The sequence below is a fragment of the Somniosus microcephalus genome, chromosome 26, assembly GCF_052327205.1.
Source record: "Somniosus microcephalus isolate GS21.2 chromosome 26, FLI_Smic_1.0, whole genome shotgun sequence".
NCBI lineage: Eukaryota > Metazoa > Chordata > Chondrichthyes > Squaliformes > Somniosidae > Somniosus > Somniosus microcephalus.
In genome coordinates, this window is record NC_141012.1 from 53,726,827 (window position 1) to 53,748,342 (window position 21,516).

The 21,516-nt window shown below is 43.4% G+C and overlaps 1 protein-coding gene across 3 annotated transcripts in view; it reads left to right on the forward strand.

The window, feature by feature from the left end:
- Nucleotides 1-21,516, forward strand: part of aplp2 (amyloid beta (A4) precursor-like protein 2) — a 220,011-nt gene that overhangs the window by 104,069 nt on the left and 94,426 nt on the right. For all 3 annotated transcript variants that reach the window (XM_085968197.1, XM_085968198.1, XM_085968199.1), the window contains exon 4: nt 11,687-11,799. In XM_085968197.1, the coding sequence (XP_085824323.1) occupies nt 11,687-11,799 (113 nt within the window). The remainder of the gene's footprint in view (nt 1-11,686; nt 11,800-21,516) is intronic.

Below are 21,516 nucleotides of genomic sequence, written 5' to 3' on the forward strand. Positions count from 1 at the left end.
CACTGGTTCTCCCTTATCTATTTTACCAGTTACATCCTCAAAAAATTCCAGTAGATTAATCAAGCACGATTTACCTTTTGTAAATCCGTGTTGCAGACTTGTTAAATGAGTACTTTCTAGATCTTTTCACAGGGCAGAAAGAGGACAAATACCAGCAGTACAAGGGAACCCAAAAATAAGTCGAGGGAGGAGCTTAGTGAATTTAAAATACGTTCGAAAAACAATAGTGATGGAGAAAATAATGGGACACAAAATAGACAAAACTGCAGAACCTGATGGTTCCCACCACAGAATATTAAAAGAAATAGGTGAGGAAATTGCAGAAGCATTTGTCATAATTTTCCAAAGTGCTCCAATGGCAAGAGGCAACTTTCCTTCCGTGTTGTAAATATCTGGTTGTGCATTAAGCAGCTGCCAAAGGGCTGTCCGTTTTCAAACATTTTGGGCTCTACCCTTCAAAAAAAAAAAATGGAAGTCCTTAACGCTCAAGTGAACTAACTTGAAGTTGGAAGGATGAGTGTTGAGCTATTGGACGTGTGTGGGATGATTTTTGAGCTGACAATTTCTAAACTGCACAGACCATTTTTGTACTTGCTGTATGGATGGACTTGATGGACTGTATTAAATGCTGTCTGATTTGCTTAAATAGTGGAAATGATTTGGTCTAGTTTCCACTTTACCCAGTTTAGGGATATTCTCTCATTATTTTCCATAGAAGTTTAGGCACTAAGATTGGATTAGGAGTTTAACTTCTATTGATAGAATGTAATGATTTGTGAAATAGAAAAACCATTACCCTCTCAAGTGACCTGATGAAATGAAGTGACAATGTTGCAGCCTGACATACAAGGCTAAAAGCATTACTGAAAAGCTGCTGATGTAGCTGGTGTTAAGCTACGTCCAAAATGTAAAGTGGTGTTCTATTCTCGTCTGATTAGAAGAGCTAAATACACAGTTATATAAGAGGTGCCCTTAACATAGAAACACAGATGATAGGAGCAGGAGTAGGCCATTCGGCCCCTCGAGCCTGTTCCGCCATTTAATGAGATCATGGCTTATCATCCAAATTCAGTACCCTGTCCCTGCTTTCTCCCCATATCCCTTGATCCCTTTAGCCTTAAATATATCCAACTCCTTGAATATATTTAATGAATTGGCCTCAACTGCCTTCTGTGGTAGAGAATGCCACAGGTTCACCACTCTCTGGGTGAAGAAATTCCTCCTCATTTCAGTCCTAAATGGCTTACCCCTTATCCTTAGACTGTGACCCCTGGTTCTGGACTCACCCGCCATCGGGAACATCCTTCCTGCATCTAGTCTGTCTCGTCCTGTTAGAATTTTATAAGTTTCAATGAGATCCCCTCTCATTCTTCTAAACTCTAGCGTATACAAGCCCAATCGACCCAATCTCTCTTCATATGTCATTCCTGCCATCCCAGGTATCAGTCTGGTGAATCTTCGCTGCACTCCTTCCATTGGCAAGAACACCCTTCCTCAGATAAGGCGACCAAAACTGCACACAATACTCAAGATGTGGTCTCACCAAGGCCCTCTACAACTGCAGCAAGACACCCTTGCTCCTGTACTCTAATCCTCTCGCTATGAAGGCCAACATACCATTTGCCTTCTTAACCGCTTACTGAACCTGCATGCTTACCTTCAGCGACTGGTGCGCAAGGACACCCAGGTCTCGTTGCACTTCCCCTTTTCCCAATCTATTGCCGTTCAGATAATCTGCCTTCCTGTTTTTGCCACCAAAGTGGATAACCTCGCATTTATCCACGTTATACTGCATCTGCCCAATTGCCCAACCTGTCCAAATCATACTGGAGTTTCTCTGCATCCTCCTCTCAGCACACACGCCCACCCAGTTTTGTGTCGTCTGCAAACTTGGAGATATTACATCTAGTTCCCTCGTCTAGATCATTAATATATATTGTGAATAGCTGGGGTCCTAGGACCGATCCTTGTGGTACCCCACTAGTCACTGCCTGCCACTCGGCGGGGGGGGGGGGGGGAAAGACCTGTTTATTCCAATTCTTTGCTTCCTGTCTGCCAACCAGTTCTCTATCCAAGTCCGTACCTTACCCCTAATCCCATGTGCTTTAACTTTGCACGCTCCTCTCTCATGCGGGACCTTATTGAAAGCCTTGTGAAAGTCCAAATACACCACATCCACTGGTTCTCCCTTATCTATTCTACCAGTTACATCCTCAAAAAATTCTAGTAGATTTGTCAAGATGATTTACCTTTTGTAAATCCATGTTGACTTTGTCCGATCCTGTCACTGTTTTCCAAGTGCTCTGCTATTACATCTTTCCCCACTACCGATGTCAGGCTGACTGGTCTATAATTCCCCGTTTTCTCTCTACCACCTTTTTTTAAATAGTGGGGTTACATTAGCGATGGTTAAACGGTGTCTTTGTTTTCAAATTTCATCCCTCTTTTAACCGTCTTAATATAAACCCCATAAAAGCCAACCTAGAAAACTAGCAGAAACTGACCAATGGCATAAAAAAAGTAGTCAGCCCCCAAAAAGCAAGAATAAGCCTGAGACGTGAGAACAAGTAGATACTCCCACTTTGTACCTCAAGCAGTAGGTGTACACAATGTTGCTTCGCCTCTGTTGAAGGAACATGAGTGGGGAAATCCAGGCATTGCAGTGTTGATCTGATTGTCCTGTTGAAAAAGCAAACGTCACTGTTTCCTCTTGGAGCTGCGATGCTGGGGGTATTTGCGGGTGGGGGGTTCGGGTGCTGAGATCCCCTGGAATATTTTGAACTTGCACTTAAAATATGTTGCATTTTGGTTAAATTTAAGCAATATTTATATTTCACAATAAATTGATTTTTAACCTTAAAGCGACATTTGAAGGAGCAACTAGACCATCACTTCCCCAAAGGTTACCTCAACGCTCACTCTCCCACATACAACTCTTGCCCCAGCTCACAAAGAATCTAACTCCCTACTCTTTCACAGAGGGACTGCTCCCATCAATGCTCCTCCTTTTAAGATACTCTATCTTCTCCAACCTGCCCAGTTCATACTGGTACTGTTCTCCCTCTCCCTCTTCAATTTAACTTGCCATCAACTCTCCCTATCTAACCTAGTTGAGCAGATTCCTTCCTTCCAATCTCCTCTGTTCAAGCTGGTACTTTTGCTCCTCCAGTGCATACTGGTACTTTCTGCCCTCCCCTCTGGTTTTTACTGGCACTCACCACCCACACTCCCTCTCAGTAAATGTTGATACCGCGCTTCCTGCCCCTTCTTAAAGAACAACACTCTGCTTCTGCCCCATTTCCTCTCTCCTTCATCACCATCCATTTTCCATTTCGCACTACTGCCATCCACTTACTTATCCCTTCATTGCCATTGATTTCCCTCTCCTCATTTTGCCCAATCCTTCTCGCCTTCTCTGTGATCCATTCTCCCTCCATTTCCATCCTTGTTATTCAGAGTTCACCCTACCACTGCTTGCTATGCATTTTTCCTCCTTAACATGTATTCTCTGCTCTCTTCTCCTCTGTTCACTCCTTGGTATCTACTTCCTCTTGGCCACTTCCGAGTCTGGTGGCTAATGCGCTGGACAGCACCCACTCCTCCTCCTTGAAGCACTTCCTGTATTAATGGCAGGGATTGACTGTAGGTGGGTATTAGAAATATTGTAGAATCGCAAAATTCAAGAGAGCAGGAGGTCTTTCTGCTTACCATGTCTGTGCCAGTGCTAGCACCGTATATGAACATCTTGGAAAAAGCATGGTGAAAGGCCCATCAGTCCAGACATGGTACACCATTTACTCAGCTCTTACCTGCACAATCTCCTGAGCTATTGGACCAATCTACCTTTGTTCTGTAAATACTGTGGCTACAAGAGCAGGCCAGAGGCTGGGAATTCTGCAGCAAGTGTCTCACCTCCTGACTCCCCAAAGCCTTTCCACCATCTACAAGGCACGTCAGGCGTGTGATGGAATACTCTCCACTTGCCTGGATGAGTGCAGCTCCAACAACACTGAAGAAGCTCGACACCATTCAGGATAAAGCAGCCCGCTTGATTGGCACCCCATCCACCACCTTCAACATTCACTCCCTCCACCACCAGCGCACTGTGGCTGCAGTGTGTACCATCTACAAGATGCACTGCAGCAACTCGCCAAGGCTTCTTCGACAGCACCTTCCAAACCCGCGACCTCTACCACTTAGAAGGACAAGGGCAGCAGACGCATGGGAACATCACCACCTACAAGTTCCCCTCCAAGCCACACACCATCCTGACTTGGACCTGTATCGCCATTCCTTCACTGTCGCTGGGCCAAAATCCTGCAACTCTTTTTTTTTAAATTCATGGATGGGATGTGGGCGTCGCTGGCTGGCTAGGCCTGCATTTAGTGCCTAATTGCCCTTGAGAAGATGGTGGTGAGCTGCCGCCTTGAACCGCTGCAGTCCATATGGTGTAGGTACACCCACAATGCTGTTAGGAAGGGAGTTCTAGGATTTTGGCCCAGCGACAGTGAAGGAATGGCGATACAGGTCCAAGTCAGGATGGTGTGTGACTTGTGCCTTGTAGATGGTGGAAAGGCTTTGGGGAGTCAGGAGGTGAGACACTCGCCGCAGAATTCCCAGCCTCTGGCCTGCTCTTGTAGCCACAGTATTTATATGGCTGGTCCAGTTCAGTTTGTGATCAATGGTAACCCCCCAGGATGTTGATAGTGGGGGATTCAAAGATGGTAATGCCATTGAATGTCAAGGAGAGATGGTTAGAGTCTCGCTTGTTGGAGATGGTCATTGCTTGGCACTTGTGTGGTGCGAATGTTACTTGCCACTTGTCAGCCCAAGTCTGAATGTTGTCCAGGTCTTGCTGCATATGGACACGGACTGCGTCAGTATCTGACGAGTCACGAATGGTGCTGAACAATGTGCAATCATTAGCGAACATCCCCACTTCTGACCTTATGATGAAGGGAAGGTCATTGATGAAACAGCTGAAGATGGTTGGGCCTAGGACACTGCCCTGAGGAACTCCTGCAGTGATGTCATGTGATTGAGATGAATGACCTCCAACAACCACAGCCAACTTCCTTTTGTGCTAGGTATGATTCCAACCAATGGAGAGTTTTCCCCTTGATTCCCATTGACTTCCGTTTTGCTAGGGCTCCTTGATGCCACATTCGATCAAATGCTGCCTTGATGTCAGGGCAGTCACTCTCACCTCACCTCTTGAGTTAAGCTCTTTTGTCCATGTTTGGACCAAGGCTGTAATGAGGTCAGGAGCTGAGTGACCCTGGCGGAACCCAAACTGGGCGTCAGTTAGCAGGTTATTGCTGAGTAAGTGCCGCTTGATGGCACTGTCGACGACACCTTCCATCACTTTGCTGATGATTGAGAGTAGACTGATGGGATGGTAATTGGCCGGGTCAGATTTGTCCTGCTTTTTGTAGACAGGACATACTTGGGCAATTTTCCACATTGCCGGGTAGATGCCAGTGTTGTAGCTGTACTGGAACAGCTTGGCTAGGGGCGCAGCTAGTTCTGGAGCACAAGTCTTCAGTACTACTGCCGGAATGTTGTCGGGGCCCATGGCCTTTGCAGTATCCAGTGTCTTCAGCCGTTTCTTGACATCACGTGGAGTGAATTGAATGGGCTGAAGACTGACATCTGTGATGCTGGGGACCTCGGGAGGAGGCCGAGATAGATCATCCACTGGGCACCCACACCACACGGACTGCAGCGGCTCACCACCATCCTCTCGAGGGCAATTAGGGATGGGCACTAAATGCAGGCCCAGCCAGCGACGCCCATATCCCATCAATGAATTTTTAAAAAATGATGTGTACCCATAACCTTTGTGTTTTCTTGAAGTATTTATTAAATTCTATCTTGAATATTGTGGTTGGCTCAGCTTCAACAGCAGCTCCCAGTCGTGAGAAAATCTTTTCACCATCCACTTTTTATATATGTGATTTATATATATATATGTATATTATTCTCGCAGGGAGGTGAACTCGTGCTCTGGGGGAGGGTTTAAACTAATTTGACGAGGGGCACCAGGATGAAGCATTGGAGAGGCGCTACAAAGTGCAGAGAGGACTGGAAGTGACAAACAGCATTAGAATAAAGCGCAGTTCAGAAATAGGGATCAGACGTGGGAAATGCGAGGCTGACCAAGTTGGGTTTGGAGTGCATGTGCGTAAATACCCAGGGCATGGTAAGTAAGGTTGGTGACCTGCAGGCACAAGTAGCCAAATTGGATTATCTTATCGTGACAAATGGGGACCTGGCTCAGGGATGGGCACTTGGTATTCCTGGATACAATTCTTGATCAGTATGTTTACAGTCGTTTGAGGAAGGAAGCTGTGCTGGATCTAGTTATGGGGAAAGAGGTGGAGCAATTGGAGCATGTTTCAGTGGGGAACCATTTGGGAAAACATGATCACAATATCATTAGGTTTCGAGTAGTTATGGAAAAGGAGATGGTTTGTTTGGGTACAGACTAGACACATTCGCACAAGGTGGGAAAGGGAGGGCATCCAAGCAAGAGCCCGCTGGATGACTAAAGATTAAAATGAAACGGAGAAAGGAGGCTTATGATAAATGTCAGGTTCATAATTCAGTAGAGAACCAAGCTGAATACAGAAGATGCAGAGGAGAACTGAAAAGAGATAATAAGAGGGGCAAAGAGGGTGTATAAGATTAGATTAGTAGGTAAATAAGAGAACCCAAGAGTCTTTTTTCAACATACACAGTGAAAGGGTCGTTAAAGGAAGGATTAGGTTGATTCGGGACCAAAAGGAGATCACCTTGTGGAGGCAGAGGGCATGGCTGAGGTACGAAATCAGGACTTTGCACCTGTCTTCACTAAAGAGGACGATGCTGCCAGTGGCACAGTAAAAGGAGGTGGGAGAGAAATTGAGTGGAATACAAATAGATAAAGAGGTACCTGAGAGGCTGACAGCGTTCAAAGTGGAAGAGTCACCCGGTCTGGATGGGATGCATCCTTGCTTGCTGAGGGAAGGAATGGTGGAAATTGCTGTGGCTCTGGCCACAATCTTCCCATCTTCCTTAGATATGGGGTGGTGGATTGCAAATGTTATACCCCTGTTCAAAAAAGGGGAGAGTGATAAACCCGGCACCTACAGGCCAGTCAGTGTAATTTTAGAGACGTTAATCGGGGATAAAATGGATGAGGATGATTCAAGGGATGAGAGCCTACAGTTGCGTGGATAGATTGGAGAAGCTGGGGTTGTTCTCCTTTGGGCAGAGGAGACGAAGAGGAGATTTGATGGAGATGTTTCAGATCATAAAGGGTTTGGATAGAGCAAATGAAGAGAAGCTTTTTCCAGTGGCTGAAGGGTTGATAACTGGAGGGCACAGATTTAAGGTGATTGGCAAAAGAACCAGAGGCAACGTGAAAAACTATTTTACGCAACGAGTGGTTAGGATTTGGAATGCACTGCCTGACACCGTGTTGGAAAAAGATTCAGTCGTAGCCTTCAGATAAATACTTGAAGGAGAAAGAAATTCCCGGGCAAGAGCCGTGGAGTGGGACTAACTGGATTGCTGGACTAGACCGAATGGTGGCCTCCTGCACGCCCTCAATCTTCATAGAACCGTAGAATCATTAATTGGCACATGGAAAAATATGTTTTAATACGTGAAAGGCAGCACGTAGGTTACAGGCAAATCGTGTTTGACTTGATTAAGTTCTTTGAAGTAACCGAGAGCTTGGATGAAGGTAGAGCGGTTGATGTGTTTATGGACTTTCAAAAGGCGATCACTGAAGTACCATATCATAGACTTGTTAGCAAAATTGAAGCTCATGGGATTAAAGGGGCATTGGCTGCGTGGATACCAAATTGGCTGAAGGGTAGAAAGCAGAGAGTAGCGGTGACGGGTTGATTTTCAGACTAGGGGGAAGTGTGCAGTGATGTCCCCCAGGGGTTGGTTCTAGGAGCACTACTCTTATATATCAGTGACCTGAACTTGGGTATACAGGGCTTAATTTCAAGTTTGCAGATGACAAACTCAGAAATGTAGTAAACAATGAGGAAGATAGTAACAGACTTCAGGAGAACATGGACAGTCTAGATGAAATTTAATGGAGCGAAGTATGAAGTGATTCATTTTGGTCAGAAAAATGGGGAGAGGCAATATAAACTAAATGGTGCAGTGTTAAAGGAGGTGTAGGAAGAGAGAGAGCTGGGGGTATACGTACGCAAGCCTTTGAAGAATGGGCAGAGATAAGTGTGAGGTATTACATTTTGTTCAAAAATATGGTGGTCACATTACTTGGAAAGTAAGGATATAAATGGAGTTGAGGAGCAAAGGGATCTGGGAGTACAAATACACATCACTAAAAGTTGCAACGCCATTTTAAAAAAAAGCAAACCAAGCACTCGGGTTTCTTTCTAGAGGGATAGCATTGAAAAGTAGAGAAGTTATGCTAAACGTGTATCGAACCTTGGTTAGACCACACTTGAAGTACTGCATACAATTCTGGTCGCCATATTATAAAAAGAATGCAGAGGCACAGAGAGGGTGCAAAAATGATTTACAAGGATGATCCCAGAACTGCGAGGTTATACCTATCAGGAAAGGATCAACAGACTGGGCCTCTTTTTCCTCTTGAAAAGGCTGAAGGGTGACCTAATAGAGGTCTTCAAAATTATGAAAGGTTTTGATAAAGTAGACATGGAGTGTTGACCCATCGTGCATGTGCCGGCTCTTTGGCAGAGCTTCGTGGGGATGATGGCTATTTTTCACAATCATTTAAAGCTTCGGCTCTTTTGGGTGAGGATAGATGCTACTAATTTGGCCTTTCTGCAGTCTTCACAGTGATTCCAACAGGTCTGCCTCATGTCATTATGTGAATTAGTTAAACAGCTGGCTGCTCTTCCTGGAGGCAGAGACTATTGGGTGATGATCTTGTATTACCCAACAACTTCATACCTCCAGTGTAGAGTGGGTGAGAGGGGAAAGTGACCTGATTGCCAAAGAATGAAGTCTAAATGGTGCCCATTTCCTAGTTTTGCATTCAGTCACCTGAAGTTAGTGGAAAAGCAGGCATTTTAAACTGAGCCTTTCATCAGTTTAATGGTGTTGAAACTAAGAACCAGATTTTGAAGATCATCAAAATGCATGTTTATACATTTTCACAAAAGCCCACACTAGGGCCAAAGTTTGTAACCAGGATTATGGGGAAATTTGCAGAAACTTCTGATTGTTAGCTAGGCAGCCGAGCTTTGCGTTCCATCGAGTCATACAACAAGGAGACAATTTGGCCGATCATGCCTGTGCCAGCTCTATGAAACAGCTTTCCAATTAGTCCCACAACAAATGTTGAAAGTTGCTTGTAGCCATGGGTGTTAGAAATCTGTGACACAATCTGCTCATTATAAGTGTCCCTTTTGAGGGTTTGAAAGCTTGTCTTTATTACATTACATAGGATATACAACACAGAAACCGGCCATTCGGCCCAACCAGTCCATGCTGGCGTTTATGCTCTACTCGAGCCTCCTCCCGTCTTTCCTCATCTAAATCTATCAGCATAACCCTCTATTCCCTTCTCCCTCGTATGCTTATCTAACCGCCCCTTAAATGGATCTATACTATTCGCTTCAACCACTCCCTGTGGTAGCGAGTTCCACATTCTCACCACTCTCTGGGTAAAGAAGTTTCTTCTGACTCCCCTATTGGATTACTTGGTGACTGTTGTATTGATGGCCTCCAGTTTTGGCCTCCAGTTTTGCTCTTCCCCACAAGTGCAAACACTCTCTCTACCTACTCCATCAAAACCTTTCATGATTTTAAAGACCTCTATTAGGTCACCCCTCAGCCGCCTTTTTTCAAGAGAAAATAGACCCAACCTGCTCATCCTTTCCTGATAGGTATACCCTCGCATTTCTGGTATCATCCTTGTAAATCTTCTGCACCTTCTCCAGTGCCTCTATATCCTTTTTATAATATGGTGACCAGCATTGTATGTAGTATGCCAAGTGTGATCTAACCAAGGTTCAATACAAGTTTAGCATAACTTCCCTCCTTTTCAATTCCATCCCTCTAGAAATAAACCCTAGTGCTTGATTTGCTTTTTTAATGGCCTTGTTAACTTGTGTCGATACTTTGTGATTTGTGTATTTGTACTCCAAGATCCCTTTGCTCCTATACCCCATTTAGATTCTTATTTTCCAAGTAATATGTGACTCGCTATTTTTCTTATTATATAATGTGTTGAATTTCATTTACCAATTATATGCCCATTCTGCAAGTTTATTAATGTCATCTTGTAATTTGTTGCAGTCCTCTTCAGTTTTGACTATCTCCCCCACCCCCCAAAAAAAATTGGTGTCGTCCGCAAAGTTAGAAATTGCGTTTTTTGATTCCAAAGTCTAAATCGTTAATAAATTGTGAACAGTGGTCCCAGCGCTGATCCTTGTGAATTGCCACATCCCACCTTCTGCCACTGTTAATAGCTACCCTTTATCCTTACTCTCTGCTTTCTGTCTTGAAGCCAGCCAGCAATCCATTCTGCTACTTGTCCCCTGACTCCACATTCCCTGACCTTATTCATTAGTCTGTTATGTGGTACCTTATCGAAGGCCTTTTGAAAATCTAGATAAATTACATCTACTGCATTACCCTTGTCTATTCTCTCTCTCATCTCTTCAAAAAATTCAATGAGGTTGGTCAAGCTAGACTTTCCCTTTTGAAATCCATGCTGACTATTATATTTTTGGTTTGTTCTTTCATTTTCTCCTTTAGTAAGTATTCCATTATTTTTCCTACCACCGATGTTAAGCTGACTGGTCTGTAGTTCCATGGAAATATGTTCTACCTCCCTTCTTAAATATAGGTAGTATGTTGGCTATCTGCCAGTCCTCTGGCACTACACCTTTTACTAACAAATTACTAAATATGTGTAGTAATGCCTCTGCTATCTCTTCCCTAGATTCTTTTAAAATGTGTGGATACAATCCATCCGGACCAGGGGTTTTATCCTCATTGAGTTTGATTAGTTTGTTTAATATATCTCCTTGTTTTGTTTTAAATGCAGTTATCTCATTACTAATCTAATCATCCAATGTCATCTTCACCTGTTGTATCTCCCTGGTAAATACTGAAGCAAAGTAATTATTTAATATCTCTGTCATCTCTCTATCGCTGCCTGTGGTATTATCCTGTCCCTCCCTTAGCAGCCCGATTCCCATCCCGACCTTTTTTTATTTACGTGCCTGTAAAATATTTTACTATTTTGTTTTATGTTCCTTGATAATTTAAGTTTCTCTTTGCCTGCCTAATTGTTTTTTTGACTTCTCTCCTAATCTCTTCGTATTCTCCCTTACCATGTTCTCCCCTGCTGTCCATGTACTTAATGTATCCATCTTTCCTTACTCTCAATTGTTCCTTATGGCTTTATTCACCCACGGTGTCTCATTAGTGTTTAGCTTCTTGTTGTTTTGAGGAATATATTTTTCCTGGACTCTGTTCAACACCGTTTTAAATGTTTCCCATTGTTCTACATCACTGTTTGCTAATATTGTTGTCCATTTTATTTTCCCAAGTTCTGTTCTTGGCCCCTGAAAATCAGCTTTTCTCCAATCTATTACCCTGGTCTATGTCCTTCTCCATTATTATCCCAAAGATATGGCTCTTTCTGGGAATAACTGTTTCACTTGTTTTGTTTTTCTGGCAGTGGGTGAGTTTGTGAGTGATGTGCTGCTCGTTCCAGAACAATGCCGTTTCTTCCACAAGGAGCGAATGGATGAGTGTCGAAGTCACCAGCGCTGGCAGACCGTTGCCAAAGCGGTAAGAGATGGGAGGGGTGTATGGAATCCTGCCAAACATGTGTTGCCTCTCAGACATACTGGTTTGTTAAATATACAGGCGCTATAGTCGATAATCAGTCAAATCATTTTAGTCTTTGTGTTGTTTGGGGTTTGTTTGAACCATTGAATGGTCTAGTGACAATTCCTGTAAGCAGCTAGTGTTCTTCACAATCTGAAATCTGGCTCCTTTTGCTGTCTGCTCGTGTCTGATTCTGCACTGCACCTCAACTATAGGCTGAAAATTCTTCAACATCGAGTCTTTTGGATTAAGACAAAGTCCTGATTGCCACCACGTTGAATGCAAACCATCTTCTCGTACCACTTGGACACAAAATTGGCTTCAGCTCCAGCTTTTCAGTTTTACGTGAAATATACAACATAAATGCTCACCTGGCCATTCCTCAGAATCCAGAAAGAAGCAAAGGACAGCAGACTGTCATTCATTAAAATTTCTTTTGAAGTTTGAAAACAGATGAACTTTTCTGATATTAACAGTCTCAGATAAAATGAAAGACTTGCAGTTATATAGCACCTGTCACGACCTTCAGACATCCCAAAGCGCTTCATAACCAGTGTAGTCACTGTTGTAATGTAGGAAACGAGGCAGCCAATTTGTGCACAGCAAGCTCCCCCAAACAGCAATGTGATGATGACTAGATAATCTGTTTTAGTTATGTTGATTGAGGGATAAATATTGGCCAGGACACTGGGGAGAATGCCCCCTGATCTTAGATAAGAACATAAGAATTAGGAGCAGGAGTAGACCATACTGCCCCTCGAGCCTGCTCTGCCATTCAATAAGATCATGGCTGATCTTTGACCTCAACTCCACTTTCCTGCCCGATCCCCATCGCCCTTGATTCCCCATGAGTCCAAAAATCTACCTATCTCAGCCTTGAATGTACTCAACGATTCAGCCCTCTGGGGTAGAGAATACCAAAGATTCACAACCCTCTGAGTCAAGAAATTCCTCCTCATCTCAGTCTTAAATGGCCGACCCCTTATCCTGAGATGATGCCCCCGAGTTCTAGACTCTCCAGCCAGGGGAAACAACCTCTCAGCATCTACCCTGTCAATCCCCCTCAGAATCTCATGTTTCAATGAGATCACCCCCTCATTCTTCTAAACTCCAGAGAGTATCGGCCCATTCTACACAATCTCTCCTCATAGGACAGCCCTCTCATCCCAGGAATCAATCTAGTGAACCTTGGTTGCACCGCCTCCAAGGCAAGTATATCCTTCCTTAGATAAGGAGACCAAAACTGTGCCCAGTACTCCAGGTGTGGTCTCACCAAGGTCCTGTACCATTGTAGCAAGACTTCCTTACTCTTATACTCCAACCCCTTGCAATAAAGGCCCAAAATACCATTTGCCTTCCTAATTGCTTGCTGTACCTGCATGCTGACTCTGTTTTCTGTACGAGGACACCTAAATCTCTCTGAACACCAACATTTAAAAGTTTTTCACCACTTAAAAATATTCTGTTTTTCCATTCTTCCTACCAGAGTGAATAACCTCACACTTCCTGAATTTAAATAAAGGAAACTACGATGGTATGAGGCGCGAGTTGGGTAGGATTGATTGGGGAATGTTACTCAAAGGGTTGACGGTGGATAGGCAATGGCAAATATTCAAAGATCGCATGGATGAACAACAGAATTTGTTCACCCCTGTTTGGCATAAAAATAAAACAAAAAAGGTGACTCAACCGTGGCTAACAAGGGAAATTCGGGATAGCATAAGATCCAAGGAGAAGACATATAAATTGGCCAGAAATAGCAGTAAACGTGAGGATTGGGAGCAGTTTAGGATTCAACAAAGGAGGACAAAGGGATTAATTAAGAGGGGGAAGACCGAGTATGAGAGTAAGCTTGCAGGGAACATAAAAACTGACTGTAAAAGCTTTTATAGATATGTGAAGAGAAAAAGATTCATGAAGTCAAACGTAGGCCCCTTGCAGTCAGAATCAGGGGAATTTATAATGGGGAACAAAGAAATGGCAGACCAATTAGATACATACTTTGGTTCTGTCTTCACCAAAAGAGGACACAAATCACCTCCCAGAGATGTCGGGGAACATAGGGTCTAATGAGAGGGAGGAACTGAAAGAAATCAGTATCTGTAGGGAAATGGTGTTAGGGAAATTGACGGGATTGAAGGCCGATAAATCCCCAGGGCCTGATAATCTACATCCTAGGGTACTCAAGGAAGTGGCCCTAGAAATAGTAGATGCATTGCTGGTCATCTTCCAAAATTCGATAGACTCTGGAACAGTACCCATGGATTGGAGGGTAGCTAATGTTACCACACTATTAAAAGATGGTACAGAGAAAACAGGGAATTATAGACCGGTAAGCCTGACATCGGTAGTGGGGAAAATGCTAGAGTCCATTATAAAAGATGTAATAGCAGAGCACTTGGAAAACAGTGACAGGATCGGACAAAGTCAACATGGATTTACAAAAGGTAAATTGTGCTTGACTAATCTACTGGAATTATTTGAGGATGTAACTGGTGGAATAGATAAGGGAGAACCAGTGGATGTGGTGTATTTGGACTTTCAGAAGGCTTTCGATAAGGTCCCGCCTAAGAGATTAGCATGTAAAGTTAAGGCACATGGGATTGGGGGCAAGGTACTGACTTGGATAAAGAACTGGTTGGCAGACAGGAAGCAAAGAGTTGGAATAAACGGGTCTTTTTCCGAGTGGCAGGCAGCGACTAGTGGGGTACTGCAGGGATCGGTCCTAGGACCTCAGCTATTCACAATATATATAAATGATGATCTAGATGAGGGAACTAGATGTAATATCTCCAAGTTTGCAGACGACACAAAGCTGGGTGGGCGTGTGTGTTGTGAGGAGGATGCCGAGAAACTCCAGTATGATTTGGACAGGTTGGGTGATTGGGCAGAAGCATGGCAGATGCAGTATAATGTGGATAAATGCGAGGTTATCCACTTTGGTGGCAAAAACAGGAAGGCAGATTATCTGAAAGGCAATAGATTGGGAGAAGGGGAAGTGCAACGAGACCTGGGTGTCCTTGTGCACCAGTCGCTGAAGGTAAGCATGCAGGTGCAGCAGGCGGTTAAGAAGGCAAATGGTATGTTGGCCTTTGTAGCGAGAGGGTTCGAGTACAAGAACAAGGATGTCTTGCTGAGGTTGTACAGGGCCTTGGTGAGACCACACCTTGAGTATTGTGTGCAGTTTTGGTCGCCTTATCTGAGGAAGGATGTTCTTGCCATGGAGGGAGTGCAGTGAAGATTCACCAGACTGATACCTGGAATGGCAGGAATGACCTATGAGGAGAGATTGAGTTGATTGGGCTTGTACTCGCTGGAGTTTAGAAGAATGAGAGGGGATCTCATTGAAACTTATAACATTGTAACAGGGCTGGACAGACTGGATGCAGGAAGGATGTTCCCGATGGCCGGGGTGTCCAGAACCAGGAGTCACAGTCTAAGGATAAGGGGGAAGCCATTTAGGACTGAGATGAGGAGGAATTTCTTCACCCAGAGAGTAGTGAACCTGTGGAATTCTCCACAGAAGGCAGTGGAGGCCAATTCATTAAATATATTCAAGACGGAGTTGGATATATTTCTTAAGGCTAAAGGGATCAAGGGATATGGGGAGAAGGCAGGGACAGGGTGCTGAATTTTGATGATCAGCCATGATCTCATTGAATGGCGGAGCAGGCTCGAGGGGCCGAATGGCCTACCCCTGCTCCTATCTTCTATGTTTCTCACATTATACTCCATCTGCAACCTTATTGCCCACTCACTTAACTTGTCTCTGTCCCTTTGCAGGCTCTTTGTGCCCTCTTACTGTCACAGCTTACTGTCCCACCTAGCTTTGTATCATCAGCAAACCTGGATGCATAACACTAGGTCCCTTCATCTAAGTCATTCATATAGATTGTAAATAGCTGAGGCCCAAGCACTGATCCTTGCGGCACCTACCAACATGAAACTGACCCATTTCTCCCTACTCTGTTTTCTGTTGGTTAACCTATTACCCCCAACCCCATCAGCCCTAATTTTGTGTAGCAATCTTTTATGTGGCTCCTTATCAGATACTTTTTGGAAATCTAAATGTACTACATCCACTGGTTCCCCTTTATCTACCCTGCTAGTTACATCTTCAAAAAATTCTAATAAATTTGTCAAACACGATTTCCCTTTCATAAAACCATGTTGACTCTGCCAAATCATATTATGATTTTCTGAGTGACTTGATACCACTTCCTTAATAATGGATTCCAGCATTTTCCTGACGATTGATGTCAGGCTAATTGACCTGTAGTTCCCTGTTTTCTCTGTCCTTTTTTGAATAGCGAAGCTACATTTGCTACCTTCCAATCTTTTGGGACTGTTCTAGAATCTAGGGAGTTTGGAAGGTAACAACAAGTGCATCTGCTATCTCTGCAGCCACCTCTATTAGAACCCTAGGATGTAGGCCGTCGGGTCCAGGGGATTTGTCGGCTTTTAGTCCCATTCGTTTCTCAAGTAATTTTTCTCCACTGATATTTACTTTAAGTTCATCGATCTCATTAGCCCTTTGGTTCCTCACAGTTTTTGGTATGTCTTTTATGTCTTCTACTGTGAAGACAGATACAAAAAATTTGTTTAAAGTCTCTGCCATTTCCTTATTCCCCATTATATTTTCTCCTGTCTAAGCTTCTAAGGGACCAACACTTAGTTTTGCTACTCTCTCCCTTTTACATACTTGTAGAATCTCTTACAATCTGTTTTTATATTTCTTGCTAGTTTACTCTCATTCTATTTCATCCCTCTATCAATTTTTGGTCATCCTTTGATGGTTTTTAACGCTCTCCCAATCCCCAGGCTTACTACTATTCTTCGCAACATGATAAGCCTCTCCTTTTAAGCGAATGCTCTCCTTTTAATCTAATACGCTCCTTAACTTCTTTAGTTAGCCACGGGTGGAGCACTTTCTCCATGGAGTTTTTATTTCTCAATGGAATGGACATTCGTTGAGAATTTTGAAATATTTCTTTAAACGTTTGCCATTGCTTATCTACCGTCATACCTTTTAATGAGTAAAAAACATAGAATAATAATCATGGGAGATTTCAACTACCCCGATATTAATTGGGCAGAAAAGCAAGCCAATATGTAAAAAGCCCAACAGGGGAGGATTCACTATTGGACCTCGTAATGGGGAATGAACCAGAGCAGATAAGAGAAGTAAAAGTAGGGGAACATCTAGGCAATAGTTACCATAATATAATACGCTTTAAGATGATCATTGAGAAGGACATAAGTACGACGAAAACCAGGGTAATAGATTGGAGAAAAGCTGATTTTTGAGAGGCTGAGAATAGAACTTGGGCAAATAAGATGGCCAACAATATTGGCAAACAACGATGTAGAACAGCAATGGGAAACATTTAAAACGGTGTTCAAGAGAGTGCAGGAACAATATATTCCGCTAAGAGTAAAGAACAAATTAAACACTAATGAGACTCCATGGATGAATAAACCAATAAAATTGAGGGTAAGGAAAGAGGCATACATTAAGTAGGAGAGAACATGATAGGGGAGAATACGAAGAGATTAGGAGAGAAGTCAAAAAAAAATTAGGAAGGCAAAGAGGATGGGAATAGGGCCATTAAGGGATAGACAGGATAATATCACAGGTAACGATAGAGAGATGGCAGAAATATTAAATAATTATTTTGCTTCAGTATTTACCAGGGAGATAGAACAGGTGGACGTGACATTACATATAAGAAATAGGAGCAGGAGTAGGCCATTTGGCCCTTCGAGCCTGCTCCGCCATTCCATAAGATCATGGCTGATCTTCTACCTCAACTCCACTTTTCTGCCCTATCCCCATATCCCTTAATTCCCTTAATATTCAAAAACCTATCGATCTCTGTCTAGAATAGACTCGACTACTGACCAAACACAGCCTTCTGGGGTAGAGAATTCCAAAGATTCACCAACCTCTGAGTGAAGAAATGTCTCCATCTCAATCCTAAATGGCCGACCCCTTATTCTGAGACCGTGACCCCTGGTTCTAGACTCCCCATCTACCCTGCCGAGCCCTGTAAGAATTTTGTATGTTTCAATGAGATCACCTCTCATTCTTCTAAACTCCAGAGAGTATAGGCCTAGTCTACTCAATCTCTCCTCATAGGACAATCCCCCCATCCCAACCAGTCTGGTGAACCTTTGTTGCACTCCCTCTATGGCAAGTAAAACCTTCCTTCGGTAAGGAGAGCAAAACTGTACACACTATTCCATCTGTGGTCTCACCAAGGCCCTATATAATTGCAGTAAGACGTCTTTACTCTTCTACTCAAATCCTCTTGTAATAAAGGCCAACATACCATTTGCTTTCCTAATTGCTTGCTGTACCTGCACGTTAACTTTCAGTGGTTCGTGTACAAGGACACCCAGGTACCACTGAACACTCACATTTCCCAATCTCTCACCATTTAAAAAATACTCTGCTTTTCTATTTTTCCTACCAAAGTGGATAACTTCACATTTCTCTACATTATATTCCATTTGCCATGTTCTTGCCCACTCACTTAGCCTGTCTGTATCCCCTTGAAGCCTCCTTGCATCCTCCTCACAACTTACATTCCCACCCAGCTTTGTATCATCAGCAAGCTTGGATATATTACATTTGGTCCCCTCTTCCAAATCATTGATGTAGATTGTGAATAGCTGAGGCCCAAGCACTGATCCTTGCGGTACCCCACTAGTTACAGCCTGCCAACCCGAAAATGACCCGTTTATTCCTACTCTGTTTTCTGTCCGTTAACCAATCCTCAATCCCTGCTCGTATATTACCCCCAAACCCATGAGCCCTACTTTTGTTTAATAACCTCTTGTGTGGTACCTTATCGAATGCCTTCTGAAAATCCAAGTAAACTACATCCACTGGTTCTCCCTTATCTATTCTGCTAGTTACAACCTCAAAAATCTCTCAAAGATTTGTCAAACACGACTTCCCTTTCATAAATCAGTGTTGACACTGCCCAATCCTATTATTATTTTCTAAGTGCCCTGTTACCATGTCCTTAATAGATTCTAGCATTTTCCCTACTACAGGTAGACTACCCTTTATCCGAACTTCCGAAAACCGAAACCCTCTAAAAACCAAAGGTTTTTTTGGTCAGCGTAAGTTGTGCGCACGACATGACCAGAGTGGCGCACGACCCCGACCCCCCCCCCCGCCGACCCGACCCTCGCCGACCCCGACCCCCCCCCGCGGACCCCCGCCGACCCACCTTCCGAAATCCGAAATTTTCCGAAAACCGAAACACGGCTGGTCCCGAGGTTTTCGGATAAAGGATAGTCTACCTGTACTGATGTCAGGCTAACTGGTCTGTAGTTCCCTGTTTTCTCTCTTCCCCCCCCTTTCTTAAATAGTGGGGTTACATTTGCTACCTTCCAATCTGCGTGAACCGTTCTGGAATTTTGGAAAATGACAACCAATGCATCTACTATCTCTATAGCCAACTCTTTCAAAACCCTAGGATGTAGGCTATCAGGTCCAGGGCATTTATCGGCTTTCAGTCCCATTAATTTCTCCAGGACTACTTTTTTTACTAACACTGATATCTTTCCGTTCAGTTGGATGATGAGATTAGTAAGAAGATAAGTGCATTTAAAATAAAGAGGGTGTAGGAACTGGGGTTCCTAGCTGAAGAATTGAGATCGACTCAGAAAATTAAAAACAATAAAAATTTAATGAACAAACTAAGCTGGACAGGAAACTGTAGGATATAATGCTAATAGGTCTGGTCTGCTTGAAAGCCTCTCTGGAAACTGCTAGAAGGTTCCGAGCTCAACTGCTAGCAGGTTCTGAGCTCTAATGCTAGAAGGTTCCGAGCTCTGACGTCATCACGTTCTTCCCGCCGTTGAGAGATCACATGACGGACGACATGACGTCATCACGCGGAGTACAGGAAAGAAGCCCTAGCACAGTTAACAGATACATTAAAGGTGCAGCCCCCAGCTGTACTACATTGCTGTAAAAGGAATTATATACAATTGTCCATAATCCTCTGGTGGTTCCGCCACAAGAGGATATATTAAATAAACTAATCAAACTCAAAAGAGAATAAAACCCCTGGTCCAGATGGATTGCAACCACACATTTTAAAATAATCTAGGGAAGTGATAGTGGAGGCGTTACTACACACATTTAATAATTCGTTAGAAAAAGGTGTAGTGCCAAAGGACTGGCAGATAGCGAACATAATACCTAGATTTAAGAAAGAGGATAGAATATGTCCGAGGAATTATAGACCAGTCAGTTTAACATCGGTGGTAGGAAAAATAATGGAACCCCTACTGAAGGAGAAAATGGAAGAACATCTAGAAACAAAAACCGAGTAATGAATTGTCGGCATGGATTTCAAAAGAGAAAGTCTTGCTTGACCAACCTCATTGAATTTTTTGAAGAGGTAACAGAGAGAGTAGATAATGGTAATGCAGTAGATGTAATTTATCTAGATTTTCAAAAGGCCTTTGATAAGGTACCCCATAATAGACTGATGAACAAGGTCAGAGAATGTGGAGTCAGGGGACAAATAGCAGAATGGATTGCTGGCTGGCTTCAGGACAGAAAGCAGGGAGTGGGAGTAAAGGGTAGCTATTCACAGTGGCAGAAGGTGGGTAGTGGTGTTCCACAAGGATCAGTGCTGGGACCACTGCTGTTAACAATTTATATTAGCGATTTAGACTTTGGAATCAAAAACACAATTTCTAAATTTGCTGATGATGCCAAATTGGGGGGGATAGTCAATACTGAGGAGGACTGTAACAAATTACAGGAGGCCATTAATATACTTGCAGAATGGGCATATAATTGGCAAATGAAGTTCAACACAGATAAATGTGTTAGATTTTTGTAGCAAGAATAGGGATGTCACTTATTACTTGGAGGTTGCGAATCTAGGTGGGGTCGAGGAACAAAGGGATCTTGGAGTACAAATACACATCACAAAGTTGCGACACAGGTTAGCAAGGCCATAAAAAAGCAAATCAAGTACTAGGGTTTATTTCTAGAGGGATAGAATTGAAAAGTAGGGCAGTTATGCTAAACCTGTATCGAACCTTGGTTAAACCACACTTGGAGTACTGCGTGCAGTTCCGGTCACCATATTATAAAAAGGTTATAGAGGCACTGGGGAGGGTGCAGAGAAGATTTACAAGGATGATACCAGAAATGTGAGGGTATACATATCGGGGAAAGGATGAACAGGCTGGGTCTCTTCTCTTGGGGGAAAAAAAAGAATGCTGAGGGGTGACCTATAGAGGTCTTCAAAATTATGAAAGGTTTTGACCGAGTGGATAGAGAGAGAATGTTTCCACTTGTGGGGAAGAGCATAACTAGAGGCTATCAATATAAGATAGTCACCAAGAAATCCAATAGGGAATTCAGAAGAAACTTCTTTACCCCAGAGAGGGGTGAGAATGTGGAACTCGCTACCACAGGGAGTGGTTGAAGCAAAAAGTATTGATTGAAGGGGAGGCTGGACAAGCTTATGAGGGAGAAGGGAATAGAGGGTTATGTTGAGAGATTTAGATGAGGAAAGACGGGAGGAGGCTCGAGTGGAGCATAAATGCCGGCATGGACTGGTTGGGCCGAATGGCCTGTTTCTGTGCCGTATATCCTATGTCATCCAATTTCCCAATCTCCCTCAGCCACCTCGCCCC